We start from the raw sequence: 17,668 nt of genomic DNA on the forward strand, positions 1-17,668 counted from the left end.
AATAGGTGCTTTCTCTTTTAATTACGAATATTTTACACAAAAATTTGATTAAAAGAAGACGGGGTCCACTTTGACTTAGACAATTTTCAGATTTGTTGTTCCTAGATAACAGTACTTTAATTGTTAAAAATTAACCAATTTAAATGTCTCATGAAAAGTCGAATTTGCTTTAAACGATCTTTACCAAAATTTTACACCATGGTTAGTTTTATGGAGACAAATTATCTTTCGATTTTTTTTCAAATGTCAGATTTGTCATTGCCTAATTCTACCCATTGACAAAATTTAAGTAAATTTAATGTAATTTTCCTCTGGAATAAAGATTAAACTGTCGCATACAGTGGGAAAAGATGATGGTTTACACATTCAACATACCACCCGCTATATTGCTTAATCATAAAATGAATGTAAACGAACTACTAAATTAAACAAGAAAGTTTAAAGGTGACTTTTTCATCCAAGCACGTATAAACAGATATACCCCCAAGAACATACAGTAATGACACCAGGTTATAGTATCTCTTCATTTTGAATTATGTGACAGCTTGTTTGTACTTTTGGACGGTTTAAATTTGTTATAAGGTTTGGAAGTCCATGGTACATCGCTACATATAAGTTGATCGCAACAATGTATCAGTTTCAAAACCCATTGTTGACATTTAAACTCTGGCATAAAGCCCACTTATGTACTATGTCAACCTGTTCACCATTATTTACGCTCAATTTGTCCTGTTCCTGGCTTTGAAGCTTATTGTCTGTTGGTGCATTTATAACATGCTTACTCTGTCGATCTATCTGGTCCCACATATTTTGCTTATAGTTCATGCGATTCCGATTAGTTAACCTCTATTTTTCTGGTTTATTCCTGGAATTATGAGACGTTTAATGAATACAGGTACACTTCCTTCTTTTTTAATACCGTATTGTGATCGACCTGTTTATTAAATGTTCGAAATGCATTTTTTGGTGAACTTTTTTTGTTTAGTTGTTTCATTTTTTGGTCATTTGCCCCTACATCTTCTTTCATTTCAGTCAAGTTCAATTTCAAAATAGATTTTAGCCAGAGTTATACAAAAATTTTACCCAGAAATTTTATGAATTGTTCATTTGTGAGAAGTCGATTAAGTTTGGATTGGTTGAATGCTGGTTGTATGGTTGCTTACATCTCACAGATGCATTTGGAACGCGCTTTCCTCGGATAGTAAAATGATTCACTTCACAACTATCACAAATTCTCTTTGAACCATAGTATAATGGAATTACATAATCATTTTCTGTACACATACAATTTACGTCGATACACTGAATGCATGTTTTATATATATTCTGTTTTGTTCCGTTTTGCCGTTCCGGAGATATGCATGGGAGATAGTAAAAATGTAGAAAAAAATGACATTTATTTGGAAAAGTATTGCTTATATTAGAAGAAATTTTTGTTACATTCCCTCAACCTTTACATGCTATTTATTTGACTTATTAGTTACCTAAGATATACATTTAAGTTTGAATGTAGTAGATATAATGTTCCTTTTCCGATTACATCGATATGCGGATGCACTTGATAAAAATAAAAATCTGCACATGTATACACACACAGTCTGATTAACGTATCTTCCAGCTTTTTGTTTTCCCTTTGGTTCATCATACTTTGACTCTTATTATTGGAGTGTCTGTCATTTCATGCATGTGGGATAAATTTGTTACACGTGTGCCAGATACCACAGCAAGTCACTCGATGAACGTGCGAAGGGGAAAGTTTTACTGATAGATCATTGATTGTTAAGATATTGTCTAAGAAGTTAATATTAGATACAGTGTATGATATCGTAACCAACTTTATAAAAAGAGGATAATTTAACTTAAAATGGGAGGAATATTTTCAAAGTTTCGTTCAGGAGGTGAGTAGTTAATTGACACACATGTATATGGTCGTAACAATAACTGAGACTGTACCCGTTTTACGTCAATATTATATTAAAAAAATAGGCAATACTTTCAATGACCATTAAGAATAACATCAAGGAGCGACCACTCGAGGTCCTCATTATTGGGTACTCATAGTCGTTTATCATTCTGTCGACATGTACTTTTTCTAAAAGGATCTTACATGTCGATCTATAAGATATTAGTATTTTTTTATGAATGAAATTAGCCTGGCTTGGTTTTCTTAAATGTCAGACGGGGATTAGGTTTATTTGATTAGTTTTTTATTTACTGACTTGATTAAAATGTTATCTTAACATATGTACTGAATTTAGATTGATCACAGGTTAACGTGAGATATGAGTTGTGCACACAAAGATTTTCGGGACCTTTTTGTTAAGTGCACGTTTGTATGACTAATGTCTGAGGAGACAATCGTTACCATCTGTTATACATTATGTTATGTCTATATGAAATAAGATGATTCAATATACAATATATTATATAGACAACACAGACAGCCTCATGAAATCGGAGTTTTTTTTAATTTTTCTGCTGGTCAGATTTGCTGTCATGTTTTTTGATACTATCCCTGATTCCATCCTAACACTTTCTTTCACGTGTTGCCTCATTTTGAATTCTTTGAATTCTTTCTTTCTGTGTCTGTTATCTGTCTGTAATTTCTTCAACACATTAGAACTTAGTCATCATACACTAATGTTGTTATAAAAACACGTGTAATGATGATGTACTTGAACCAAGTATGCGAATTCCGATTGGTAATACGGTATATAGTTTTTAAGGGTCGTTCTTCACCGATTTATATTGTACTATTAAAAAAAGGTAATAAAATTGATTGAGTCAAGCAAAGTATTTCGGTTACTAACATCCTTGATACAATGAATTTAATTAACCAAAAGTCAATTTCTTTATACCGTAATTTAATTAACCAAAAGTCAATTTAAGTTTGGAGGTTTGAACTACAATGGTAAGGTGTAAAAGAACAATAAACGAATACCAAATTTGTTTTGCATCTTCATCCAGAAAAAAAACATTTCAATGAACTAGGATTCCCATTTCAAGTTTTTTTGTGGTCATTTTGCCAATAATACTGTCGAAAACCAAACATGTAATTTCAATTTTTACATGTTATTTTCAACTTTTAGAGCTTAAACTAATTACTGTTCCCTTCTTGAAACGCTATCCATAAAAAAGGCAAATAATAGATAGACATATCTGGGCAAACCTCCCAAGGCTTCCCATGAGAACCCAACATAGAGTAAAATATCGTTCGGAATCCCCGTTTGATAAAATGTAGAGAATTCCGAACCAAGCATATCTAGGCGGTATTCGCCTATAAAGACAACCGAAAGACAAATATGTAGCATGGAATTTATATGTCATTTGCATCCATTTCAACCCAATAAAATCTGTATGCTCATGCTGAAACGTGTCTGGTCATTCTCAATAATATCGCCGAAATTGAGCACGTTACGTAAAATTCATATTTCGTAAACTATTTGCAGGTATGTTAAGCCTCAAATATCCCTCTTTGGGTCCTATTGTGATAAAAATCGTAAATGGGTTTCACGTACCCAGCCTAAATTGCAACTATAGGTCAAAAATGGACAATTACATTGTATATAAAAAAAAAAACTCATCAAGTGTTAGTAAGTACTTAATACAAAACTGCATATACAAATCAGCCAGATTGTCTTCTAGAAAGAGTGGAAATGTAGCAGACAACTATCATTTTACTGATTTTTTTGTTGTCCCAAGGCTGGTAGGAAGTGAGAGGGAATAATCTAACCTGATATTTCATTGAAGTGTAGTTATTAATGTACACAGTTTTGAAGAAATTACAATCACAAACTGCATAAAAAATATATGCAGACGGCGAATACAGGTCATCTGCTATATCACCCCTTGTTACTGTTGATATATTATAACTTATTTGTTTTTGACCAATTTTCTGCCATAAGTAAAACAATGACTATGTTTGATGGCATCTGAGGTCATCTGCCATTTTAAACATGTTTAAATGGGATTACAAATGCTTTCCACCCCAGTTTTATAAGCTATTGGGGTTTCAACTATTTTGTGTTGTTGTTACTGAAAGGGAGGCGAACGATACCAAATGGAATTCAAACTCATAAGTCGGAAATAAACTGACAACGTCATGGCTAGAAAAGAAAAAGACAAACAGACAAACAACCGTACACAAAACACAACATAAAAAATCAAAGACTGAGCAACACGAACCCCACCAAAAACTGGGGTGGTCTTAGGTGCTCCGGCAAAATAAATAAAAAATATAGAAATATGGCTCTAAAAAATTTAAAGAAAAAAGAAATGATCGACCCCATCCACTAAGACGACTGGTCATGTTTGGTATCAATTGCCTAAGTGTTTTTTTCTTTTGAAAACTCGTTTAAGCAAGTTACACGGACGACAAACACATAGTAAAGTACATTGTAACTAGATTAATACCCAAGCGTTAAGCGGGCCGATTATTGCAATTTCAATTTACATGTCAAATTTGATATAGTTTAGCACCAACGATTTATCTATACAAATATCATAAAAGGTCAATAGTAAAATACACATATCCTGGTCACCGACATTGATATATATGTTTTCTGTTGAATAATAAAATAGACTATTTTGACAGGTAAGGTAAAGGTAATTTCATTGTCGTTCGTTTCCATTCATAAAATAAGTCGGTCAGATTGTCAAAGGGAGATAATTTTTCCCGGGGTTTTATTATCCAGCTTCTTCAGTTACGTTTATCTGAGATCTCCTTCTCCTCAAAAAGATAAAACCTCGAGATTTTTTTTCAAAGATACTGATAACATAGTATCAGGTTTTTTTATTAAGCTAAGTACTGGAAAAAACTGTAGTAGTCTGCACGAGACTAGGTCAGCGGTAATCGACTAGTCTGAAATCATATGCATATATATAAGCGGAAGAGTCTGGCGACTGGGAATGTTATTAGATTTAGCCAACAAAGAAAGTCGATTTTTCAGTAGATTCTCATAACACAATTTTATCTGAGGTAAGATATATGAAACTTTTAAAAAAACTTTGGCTAATTTCTTTCTTTTTAAACAATAGTTTTATTACTATATATCTGTTTATATTCTCTAGTATTGTGTAATTGATGTTAAAACTGACCAGTTTTTCGCGCAAGCATAGTTTTTGTATACAGCTGTACAATAGTAAAGTAGTACATATTTATTAAACATTGTCAGTGGGCAATATTTGTTTTTGGAGGGAGGGAGAGAGTTTATTGCTTTTTTTTTTTGGGGGGGGGGGGGGGGGGGGAGAGTTTATTGCTGTAACTTTTCTTGATTGTTGTTAAAATGCAACGGAAATTAAAATATATGTCTAATCAGTTTATGGATTGAAATAGTCGACAATTTAATTTTCAAAATTAATTTTAATGAGAACAATTTGTTCATCAATAATACTGGTTATATTCATGGCATATGTTTGCATATTAAAGTGTTTTAAAATGTAAGAGGTTGACGTAATTTGCTTATCCAGACTGAGCTATACATTGTCAAGTGACCTTGAGTCCTGCAGAAATACTTTAATCTGAGTGTTACCTCAGTGGATACCTGTCTCAATACAAGTTTGTATGTAATGGTTGTCCAAGTGATTTTTACATTCATTGTTTCACAGTTTCGTTTGGTGTATGGCTGGATCTTGGATTTTGTCCACTTTCGTCAAATAACAGGTAAATAAATAGGCGTTTTAACACTTGATCAACCTGGTCCGAACTCAGAGATGTTCTTGATAAGTATAAGATATATAAGTATTTTTCTATAATTGGTTGTGCGATTTTCACTTCTAATTTGTTTTTTTCATTTTGTCAGAATTGAGGACATCAGAAATATGATATTCTACTTTTGCATGCATTTACGTTTTGTAACGAAATTACCTCCGATTACTACCTCAAATGAAATGTCATTAATATAATATATGTTTTATATTAAAATGGCGACACATTTGTATTTATTTTTAATCTATCCCTTTTCTTTTTTCTTTTTTTTTTTAGGGGGGGGGGGGGGGGTAGAGGGGGTTTATTTGTACAGTACTTACATTATTTTACGATCACCTAAATATTAGATTTGTATATGAATGAATGACATTAGTACATGGATAGAATTCAGTTGAAATAAGACATTTGTTTCATATATAATTGGCCGTGCTATTAGAATTGTGCTCTCGTTTTTCTTAGGAATTACACATCAGAGCTTCCTGAAATCTGATATCAAGCTTCTTGTGAACATGCTACATTTTAAATACTGTGTGATACGATGCTACTTCCTGTTCACCGAATACTAATGTATTCTTTCACATCTTGGTCGTGTATGAAATTTTCGCCGCATTTTTCTCAGGAACTACAAATGAAAGTTTTTTTTTTATTTTGAAGCCACCTTCGTGTGAGCATGTTATACCTTGAGATGCATCCATCGGTCGTCAAACTTCCTGTTTACCGCATACTTGTAACTGGGATTCCATTGATGAGCAAAAGTTCACAGCTTATTTTATTTATCTGTAAATTGCTATTCTTTATAGAGATTGCTTGTATCAGTCATCTGTCGAAAAGTTTTTCTGTCTGTTATAAAAGCATATATGTAAAATCGAAAATCTTCAAACATGTTTGTAAGAATAGAACGAAATTAATAAGAAACGCCTCAGACAATTTGCAAATATACAAACGCATTTTTCAGTTCCAGTAGCATTGGCCTTGTTATTACTTTAAGGCATGATATTTTCTTATTCAAATTGGAACTTCACAAAATAGCTTCAAAACACGTATATGTAGTCCTGCAACACATACATGTATTTCGGTATACATTTTTGAGTGTTTTTCTTAATGCCTTTCGATGTGAAAAGTCGCAGTATGGGAGACATATAGGGATACTAATCCGCCGTTTTAACCATTTGTATTTATATTTCAGAAGGAAGAAGACCGATATATATGGATACTTCATAAATTGTATATATATGCCTAATGTTACAAAGTTTCCTGCTGTCATATATCAGTTGTCATGATATCTTTTGTTTGTCACGTGAATTTCTCACTTGTTTTGAAAGTTTTTTTTTGTCACGTGAATTTCTCACTTATAATGAAAAATAGGATAACTATATTTGGTATATGGGATGTACAGTTCTGTCCGACAGGTTTAACTTGACCTTGAACTCATTTCTTGGATCAGTGGTCAAGCTTAAAATTTCGTGGTCATGTCTGTATCTTAGTTAGCAATAGGTCAACTTTATTTGGTGTATGGAATTACTGTAAAGTGTACATTTTCATCTAACCATTATTTCATTTTCATGGTTCATTGGTAAATGTAAATTTATTTGTGGCTCGGTCTGTTTCTCAGCTACTATAAGCAATAGGTCAACTATATTTGGTGTATGGAACGAGTTTAAGGTGTATATGTCACTCTTGCAGGGTTCATCTGACGTTGACCACATTTTCATTGTTGATTAGTCAACGTTTTGTTATGTTCTTGTCACAGACCATGAAAGCAATAGGTTAACTATATGTGGTGTATGAAATCTTGTAAGGTGTTCATGGGTTTATATGACCTTCATTTCATTTACATGGATCAATGATAATGTTAAGTTTATGTGATACTTGTAGTAAAACCTTTAGCTGAAACAACTTTCAACTAGAATTCAATCGTAATCAGCAAAGCAGTCGATATAAGCTTGTGTACTCTTACTTTTGGTTTCTTATAGCAAAATATTGTTTTACAATAATGTTTACATGCGAGGAAGTTTTCCAACTTTTATCTCATATAGTCATATGTTGAAATTTGACAAAACTTCATAGAATTGCTTGATGTCGGTGTATTTAAAAATTTTCAAATTGTATTTAGATCGACAGTTTAAGTTATTGTCCGATGAAACAAACACAGGAAAATGACATGTAGTTTTGCCAAAATTTACAGCAAAAAAATTATAATTGCTAGCGGCAATAGACAAAATCAAAACAACTGTTCTGATTTTATTTCATTTTTGAAATATTGTGTTTACATGGACCAGTATACATTGTCCTTTTTTTTTAAGTAACACCTCACAATTTGCACAAATTCTTTTTCGTTGAATGTACTTGCTTTTAAATTATATAACGGAGACCGAATGAGATTATTCTATTGTTGAATATAAATTTAAAATTTAAAAGGAATACATTTCCTTGGTTTATACAATAACTATATATTTTTTATTAATAAATGCATACAAAAAACTTCCTCAACAAATACCATAAACAATTGTCAAATAGTTTAACTATTGTAAAACAACGAATATCCTATTACAGATCGTTTGGATAATTCCAAAAAAACTTTTTTTTGTAGCCATGTGGCTGAGATTAAGTAGTTTTCATTTACTTTTCCTTATATAATTGACTTCTTCCGCGTACTGATAATAAATTAAAATAATAAATACGCTTTATTAAGAGTTGGCATGGATTACAAAACAAGGACATAACATACGCTCTATTGGGCTTTTAACCGAGAATTAAGCTAGTTGAAGTATCATCCTTGTTTTTTTAACATGTCTTATTTTCATTCACACGAGTTTTGTTAAACTAAAACACAAAGTCGATGCATATTTCATAAGATTCCTAATCTATGAAGTTTTTATATTTGCAGTCAATATAATAGAATGATAAATAAGAAGATAGCATCTCTGAAATATCTACATAATATACTCGCTACTTGAAAACAAACGGAAATAAACATCAGTGATTAAGTATGCTCATTTCTTTATCGAACAACAAAAATATGCGCTAAATTTCATCGAGAGAATAATCTGGCATTTCATTCCCTCTCCCCTAAAAATGACAGCGAAAGCACGTATGCATTGCTAAAGGAGAAGGTGATAATTTTCCTACTTTTTATACGACCGCAAAAAATTTTTTGTGGTCGTATATTGGTATGACGTTGACGTTGGCGTCGTCGTCGTCGTCGTCGTTGTCGTCGTCGTCTGGCGTCGTCCGGCGTCGTCCGAAGACACATTGGTTTTCGCACTCTAACTTTAGTTTAAGTGAATGGATCTCTATGAAATTTTACCACAAGGTTCAATACCACAAAAGGAAGGTTGGGATTGATTTTGGGGGTTATGGTACCAACAGTAAAGGAATTAGGGGCCAAAAATAAGCATTTTTCTAGTTTCATGACAATAACTTGTGTGTAAGTGTATGGATCTTTCTGAAATTGTACTACAAGGTTCCATATCACAAAGGGAAAGCAGGAATTGAGTTTGGGGGTAATTGCCGAAACGTTTAGGAATTGGGGACCAAAAAGGGGCCAAAAAACACATTTTTCTAGTTTCCAGACAATAACTTGTGTTCAAGTGTATGGATCTCTCTGAAATTGTACTGCAAGGTACCATACCACAAAGGGAAGGCTGGGATTGATGATTGGGGTAATTGCCTCAATATTTTAGGAATTAGGGGCCAAAAAGGGGCAAAAAACAAGCATTTTTCTAGTTTCAGGACAATAACTTGTGTGTAAGTGTATGGATCTTTCTGAAATTGTACTACAAGGTTCCATATCACAAAGGGAAAACTGGGTTTGAGTTTGGGGTAATTGCCCTAAACGTTTAGGAATTTGGGACCAAAAAGGGGCCAAAAAACACATTTTTCTAGTTTCCAGACAATAACTTGTGTTCAAGTGTATGGATCTCTCTGAAATTGTACTGCAAGGTACCATACGACAAAGGGAAGGCTGGGATTGAGTTTGGGGTGATGAATCATAAGGGGGTTCAAAAAATTGGGGGGGGGATTTTTTTTTTTTTCCTTTTTTTTTTCTTTTAAAATTTTCCATTTTAAGTTGGTTATTTCTGATTTATATTTAAAAGCAAATAATAATGATATGGTAGGAGATACACACCAAACAGGATGTGTAAATTATTATATAATAAGTATTGTGCAATAGCAAGAAATTTTCAATTGCACAGTATTGCACAATAGCAAGAAATCTTCAATTGCACAGTATTGCGCAATAGCAAGAAATCTTCAATTGCACAGTATTGCGCAATAGCAAGAAATATCCAATAGCACAATATTGCGCAATAGCAAGAAATTGTCAATTGTACAGTATTGCGCAATAGCAAGAAATATTTAATTGCACAGTATTGTGCAAAAGAAGATACTTCGTATAAATTGCTTATTTCTTGACCAATTTCAATGGGGTTTTATTCTTGAATTCTTGGGGTTCTTTAATATGCTGAATCTAACCGTGTATTTAGTTTTTGGATTTTGGGCCCCGTTTTTAAATTGGTCCACATTGAGGTCCAAAGGGTCCAAAATTAAACTTTGTTTGATTTCATAAAAAATTGAATTATTAGGGTTCTTTGATATGCCGAATCTAACCGTGTATTTAGATTCTTAAATTTTGTTTCCGTTTTCAAATTGGTCTACATTAAGGTCCAAAGGGTCAAAAATTAAACTTAGTTTGATTTTAACAAAAATTGAATTCTTAGGGTTCTTTGATATGCTGAACCTAAACATGTATTTAGATTTTTGATTATGGGCCCAGTTTTCAAGTTGGTCCAAATCGGGGTCCAAAATTAAACTTTGTTTGATTTCAAAAAAATTGAATATATGGGGTTCTTTGATATGCTGAATCTAACCATGTATTTAGATTTTTGATTTTTGGGCCCCGTTATCAACTTTGTCCACATTGAGGTCAAAAGGGTCCAAAATTAAACTTTGTTTGATTTCATCAAAAATTGAATTCTTGGGGTTCTTTGATATGCTGAATCTAACCATGTATTTAGATTTTGGATATTGGACCATGATAGGTGAATGTCCAATTTAAAATTTTTAAGTTCTTAGACCACATTCATTCTGTGTCAGAAACCTATGCTGTGTCAAATATTTAATCACAATCCAAATGCAAAGCTGTATCAAGCTTGAATGTTGTGTCCATACTTGCCCCAACTGTTCGGGGTTCGATCTCTGTGGTCGTATCAAGCTGCGCCCTGCGGAGCATTTTATCTTTGTATAGATGCATGTGTGGTTTTATTATTTATTTTTATTGAGGGGGAAAAGGGGGGGTGTTGTTTGGCTTGATTTTGGAGGGGTGATATGTCCTCACAACGTCAGCGACGGTCATCTTTGTAAGTAAAAAATGACTATAACACAAACCAGTACATATAATACGTATTGCAAAGTATAAAATAATGAACTACTTTCTCTTAACGGACGTTAACTAATACTGGAACAGTTAACGATTTTGTATAAAGATTGTAATGATCTAATATGCACCTAAAATCAGGGTATGAGAGATTAATGGTTGTATTGATTTATTTGTGTTACGCAATATTTGCTAGTTAATGAATAAATCCGTCTGTTCATTGAAAGTACTGTCTGGTTATGGAAGTGACTGACATGTTGGTTGCCAGGTTTTTACGTGATATCTCACACTGTGTCAGTCGTCCAGGTATTGTCTTGTACTTTTCCAACTCTTACTGTAGCATTAAATGTTACGTAAGATTGTTGACAAGTTTGTTAAAGATGTCTTATTGTTTTTTTTGTTTTGTTCTTGTTTTGTTGTTGTTGTCATTAATTGCAAACTAATAACATCAAGGTTAATGAAAGTTTCACCAACTGCGACAAGAGGCTTATCACCACAAAAAAAAACGGAGATAAGAATGTTCATCTATTTTAATTACGTAAGCAGTATTTAGAAAAAGAAAAATTTTGGCATTTAGTGTCCTCGATGCTCTTCAACTTCGTACTTTATTATGCCTTGTCACTTTTACTATTTGAGCGTTCCTGGGGTGTTTTTTTTTAGACGAAACGTACGTCTGGCGTACAAAATTAAAAGCCTGGTATCTTTGATGAGTTTTTTTTTGTGTTTTTTTGTGTGTTTTTTTGCATTATGTTTTACCCAGTGATTGCTAACCTCACTTTCAACTATTAAGTCCATACATATTTTTCAAAACCTTTTATTGTTCGATCCGTAGAACAATATAATATGTGCTGGATTGTTTCATCATCCTGTAAGAACATCCTAGTATCATTGAAACGAGATGCTACAATGATAAGAGAACATATGTAGCAGAAAATTGCTAATGTTTTTGCACCTTGATATGATTCATCTGTGGATGATCCACTGATTATAATGTATGTTTCTTTAATAGTGTGTATGCGTCAAAATATCTCTGTATCTAAAAATACGATATTTAGACAGATAATTTATTACCTTCATAAGAAAAGTTTTATAAACCTGCAATAAACCTGTATATTATGTAATACGGATTGATTGATTTACCATATGATGTTTACCTAAACCCTTTGTATTGACAAAAGTTAAACATTGAACTTTAAAATCTATAAACATCAAATAAAACAAAGTTATTTAATTACGAGACTAACACATTTCAAGTACACAACAATACATAGATTAATATATGAAACTTGTAGCATGCATGATTAATGCCTTGAAAGCAAACATTCAAGTCAAATTGACTTTGTTTCCGAATTCGTGATGGTGACATGCTTTTGACCTTGGTTTTCTTGAGAGTTCTCGCTTCATCTTGGACAAAATAAGCTGTCAATAAAAAAGTGCTTTCTTTAGGAAAACTGATGAAAATAACCATCTCCCTTCAAAATGGAACTCTTTTCAATAGCAGTATTCTTCGCGTGGACAATATTGATCATAAAGTTAAAAGAAAGCGTTTTCGCCGATAGAAATAGTTATAAAAAAAGGGTTGTCATACTATATTATTATTATTTCATTTTAAAAGTTAAAATCAAAGATGTGCAGCAGAGATTCAAAGTTTAATTTTGAAAACTGTAACGAGCTTTTAATACATTTTCTCGATAAACCAATGAATTTAAGTTTGCCAATATACTTTGCACGTATTTTGGGAATTAAAGTTATACAGATAAATTTTAAAAAATATAAAAGTGGGGTATCAAAATAACTTTTAATCAGTAAAGTTATCAGGGTAAACAAACTAATCACTCTTTTACCTTAATCACCAGAAAAATGACAGTAACTGTTTTATGTTCTTTATTAACCAGTTACCAAATGTTTTACGATAAGAGACAGTAATGACTTTATCAATAGTAAATAACAAAGACAATTTGGTTGGATAAAAATGTTAACTCGTGGTTTTCAGGCTTCCTTGTTTCTGTGGCTATCTAAATCGTCGTTTCTTCTTGTTGTTTTTTTGTAATTAAGTTCAGAACACTCCCTCTAGGGTTTTAAGCAAAACCGTCTTTGGTAATATAACACGAGGAAGTTGCAACCTCAGTCTAAGTGTTTATAAACTGGTAGTTTACAGAATATATCTACTAAGTTATATCAGTAACGAAACACTGGCTAGTGGCTACTGCCTCATAGTACCAGCATAGACTGAAAGTCCAACAGCAGGATAACGACTTGTTGGTAGTAAATAATAGTATAATGCAGAGTTCCGTGGGTACGACACGAGCTTCTGGAATAACTCAATATGTACACTCGAGATAGATAGCCTGGCAAAACCTATATAATGTTCGTCCACACTATACGTGCTTCTTCTGAAAAATAACTTGGAAAACCAGAACTTATAATAAAATATTTGAGAGCATGAAAGGTCCTTAACGTGTTAAAGAATACCCGTCTAAATATAACTTTGCCCGAGGGAGTGGCAATTAATTTTTTAGTACACGTACACAGTTTATAAATTTGTTTACAGGCAATTTATATAATTTAAATCTTGTTAGTTCTGAAACATTGTCTATACTAGGCAGATAGTACCCTCCGGGATTGCTAGCTCGCTAGCACTGAGTAGTTACCATCGGATAAACTCGGGTAGCTGCGTTTCTTAGAAATTTCAAGTTAATTTTAATGTAGAACACATGTATGAAATGGCTTTTCATAAACATTTGAACAATATCTATTATGATGGCCGAAAAGACTAAAAGTACGCAACTTCACAAAATTCCCAGTAACAGAGATACCTTGATATTCTGACAGTTTTGTAAAAAAATGATTTTGTAGAAGCATGGGCATAGTATTTCAGACACAATAAGATGTACACCTTCACATAATCATATTTCAAAATCATAGTTTAAAAAAAGAACATAGAAAATCTTCACTCGATCTAACCTTGCCAAACAAATTATACAGTCTCAACTCGTATGCTATACTATTATGTCTTTTGTTAGTAAAGAGATAATGGTGACTTACTGTCAGGTTTATTTCCACATCTGTTTCATAGACTTCTGTTTTTGACACTAATTTTGTTTTGGTAGAAAATAGTACGAGACCGGGATAACTGAAGTTTTTAAAAGAAGGTATAAAACATGCATTATATAACTTGAAATGTGATGCAGCAAACAAGGGTGTTGATAGAAGATTATATTAGCGAAAGTACTTAAGCGTTTTTTTTTTTATTTTGTTATTTTCAGGTGCCAAGAAAGCAGCTCAGGAACAGGAAGAACAAGCTGCCTCCACCGCCGCTGAAACCAAAGAATCCACAGAACAAGCTGCTGTCACCGCCGCTGAAACCAAAAAATCAACAGAACAACCTGCACTGGATAAAAAACACCAGAGTGAGCCAAGCATTCCAGTTGCAGAAAAAGAGTTAGTAGAAACAGAAGGTGGAAAATCGGCAGACGCCATTGAAAAGTCAGACATGGCAGACGTAGAAGTATTGAATACACCATCCGTCATTCCAACTTTGGAAGGTGATTCTGGACGCGATACACCAGCAGCTGTAACCGAAGCCGTATCAAAGTCAATAGACGCAGCCCAACGGTCAGATACTCCCGATGTTGAAACAGAGTCTACAGAACAGAAGACGGCGAAGGAAAGCACACCAGAGGAAGTGCCTAAAATAGAACTGACTGCTGACGAATCTCATGTGAAAGAAGATGATACGAAGGAAGAAGCTGTACAAGACATAAAATCAGAAGTAGCAGATACTGAAGTAGAAACACAAGAAGCGCCTCAAGCAGAATCTGGTACTACTGCACAGTCTGCAGAGCAAAAACAAGAAGCGTTTCAAGCAGAATCTGACGCTACTGAACAGTCTGCAGAGCAAACACAAGAAGCGCCTCAAGCAGAATCTGGCACTACTGAACAGTCTGCAGAACAAGTTTCTGTTGAAGCTGCTACAACTGATCAGACCGATAAACCGGAATCGGTTCAAATCGCACAAACAGAGCAAGATACCGAACAGGGATCTGAGATGAAAGAAGATGAACAAAAGGTATTAGAGCCTTTGGAAGATAAGAAAGCTGAACCTGACAATGCTGAGGAACAAACAACACCAATCACAGAACAACCTAACGACACGACATCAGCTGAACCACAGATTGAACAACCATCATCGGAACCACCAAAAGCAGAAGAAAAAAGGACAGGAGCTGAGAAAGAGGCGATAGGACAAACGCAAGAAATCACATCAGCAGAACCAGAGTCTGATAAAACAGAACCTGTTACAGAACAGCCTCCGGAAACAACAACAGATGAAACAAAATCTGACCAGCCGCAGACCGAAAATGAGCAAACTTCAGAATCAAAGGACGCTGCACAAGAACCAATCGTTCAGAGTGTAACAGCTGCATCTGAACCAGAACAACCTGTAGTTGATCAAACAGCAGAGGCTGAATCGGCACCAGCAGAAGCAATGCAGTCACAGACTGCTCCAGAAAATATTTCGGGAGCGACTGAAGCCGAACAATCTGAAAAATCAGAGAATACACCAGCAAGTGCGGCAGCTGTTGAAAAAACCGAAGAGTCGAGCACAGAAACTGGACAAAGTGATCAGACAGAAACAAAAACAACTGAACCGGAGCATATAATAACCGAACAGAAAGATGGAACTACTGAGCAAAGCACAGAACAGGTTGAAAAAATAGAACAATCACAAACATCTGAACCATCAGAAGAGCAACCGCCTACAGCAGCTTCAGAAGAACCTGAAACAGTAGCCGAATCCGAAATATCGGAAACACAAACTTCTGAACTGAAGAATGCAGCTGAAGAACCAGAAACCCAATCCGAACAAGAAACACAACCCGAGTCCGAACAAGTTGAATCGAAACAAGAAGAGCCAGAGGCTGATCAGACTGCCACAGAACAGAAAGTAGAGAGTTTAAACGATCCAGTAGCAGAACAGGCTACTACAGCAGACAATTTATCGTCAACTAAGGTAGAAACAAATCCTGAACCAGTTGTTGCAGAACAGAAAACAGAAGAGCCTACAGCTGCCACTATATCGGAACAAACAGCTTCAGCTGAGCCTGAATCAGAACAAAATGCTAAAGTATACACTAGTCCTGAGCAAACTGAATTAACAGAAGCTGAATCAGGACAAACAGCAAATACAGATTCCGAATCATCAGGACAAACGGAAAAAATTACTCAGGCAGAACCTGCATCAAAAGAAAATGTTATAACAGAAACTGAATCTAAACAACCGGCTCCGAAAGAATCAGAACCTGAAGATAGTACGCCAGATGCAGAGAAACCATCCACACCTGAAACTGAACCCCCTTCAGAACAAACTGAAAAAATTAATCAGGCAGAACCTGCATCAAAAGAAAATGTTATAACAGAAACTGAATCTAAACAACCGGCTCCGAAAGAATCAGAACCTGAAGATAGTGCGCCAGATGCAGAGAAACCATCCACAACTGAAACTGAACCCCCTTCAGGAAAAACAGAAAATGATGTACTCACAACCGGACAAACTGCTCCATCAGCAGAATCCTCTCCAGAGGAAAAGTCAACACAAAACACCGAACAACCCAAGGAACTATCACCAGATGCAGCTGCATCAGAAGGTGCACCGAATACTGAATCACAAAATAAACCGGAAGCCGGTAATGCATCTGGTTCTGAGCAAGCCGAACCCGCCACGACGACTGAAGACGAGCAAAGTACTGAATCAAACAAGAAGCCAGAATCATAGACAATCAAATGAATACCGTCTTCTGTGATAGACAATATTTGATTTTGATTTTTTTACTGATTAGGGGCCAAGAATTAATAAGTTGAATGACTGTAGTTGCTTGGAAGTAAATGTGCACTGAGAAAAAAAGAGCATTTTAGATAAAATATATGATTTTCGTTGCTTTTTCAGAAGTTTTGCTTTAATGAACCGATTTAATTTTACATAAATTATGATTTTTCCAAATTATATCTGTACATTAAGAGCAAAAGTTTCAAATTAACGAATGCGTTGGTATTAATCAGATTATATGATGTATTATATATTTAACATGTAAATTGTATTATTTATTATGATAAAATAAATTCTGCTCAACAGTTACCACAGCGTTTCCGTTGATGGTTAACTATATCGGTTTCACACAATATAGCTGATAAAGGAGAAATGGAGGCAAACACCACATTTATTCTGAGTAATAATGTGCAACATATATTTAAATTCAAAATTTCCAAAGTGTAGGAAATTAATTTCTCATAAATATTTTTGTCGAGTACAAAACGACCTAATGATTTATTTTCATATTAACAATAATTTATTTATTGTTAAAAGTATTTTTTTTTTTTAAATATATAAATTATAAGTATATGTTGCTAAACTTGTTTACGCAGTATAAACTGAATGCAAGAATCTTGAAAATGCTTAATTTCGCTTAACTTTCATGTGGATTGTATTACGTTTATTTCTTCGTATCTTCTACTTTCCCAGTTTTTTTAATTGTTTTTATGGGGAATAGAATTATGTTCCGGTCTGATAATTTTGTGCAGAGTTA

At 34.0% G+C, this 17,668-nt stretch overlaps 1 protein-coding gene across 3 annotated transcripts; it reads left to right on the top strand.

Annotated features, from left to right (window-relative positions):
* The first annotated feature begins 1,711 nt into the window (after positions 1-1,711).
* LOC127700534 (cell surface glycoprotein 1-like) lies at positions 1,712-17,220 on the top strand. 3 transcript variants are annotated; one of them, XM_052204072.1, is made up of 2 exons: positions 1,712-1,898; positions 14,351-17,220. In XM_052204072.1, the coding sequence occupies exons 1-2, from the start codon at positions 1,865-1,867 to the stop codon at positions 16,858-16,860; spliced, it is 2,544 nt and encodes an 847-aa protein (XP_052060032.1). In that variant the 5' UTR covers positions 1,712-1,864; the 3' UTR covers positions 16,861-17,220. The 3 variants fall into 3 exon arrangements, with proteins under 3 accessions (XP_052060032.1, XP_052060033.1, XP_052060031.1); XM_052204073.1 differs by lacking the exon at positions 1,712-1,898 and adding an exon at positions 4,815-4,978; XM_052204071.1 differs by lacking the exon at positions 1,712-1,898 and adding an exon at positions 5,522-5,662.
* Positions 17,221-17,668: the final 448 nt, after the last annotated feature.

This window comes from Mytilus californianus, unplaced genomic scaffold (assembly GCF_021869535.1).
Source record: "Mytilus californianus isolate M0D057914Y unplaced genomic scaffold, xbMytCali1.0.p SCAF_5, whole genome shotgun sequence".
Taxonomy (NCBI): domain Eukaryota; kingdom Metazoa; phylum Mollusca; class Bivalvia; order Mytilida; family Mytilidae; genus Mytilus; species Mytilus californianus.

Excerpts from the sequence above, each read along its gene's own strand:
- LOC127700534 (XM_052204071.1), top strand. The coding sequence starts at position 5,569 with ATGGTTGTCCAAGTGATTTTTACATTCATTGTTTCACAGTTTCGTTTG. Across the intron at positions 5,663-14,350 it reads CCACTTTCGTCAAATAACAG|GTGCCAAGAAAGCAGCTCAG; the intron begins GTAAATAAATAG and ends TGTTATTTTCAG.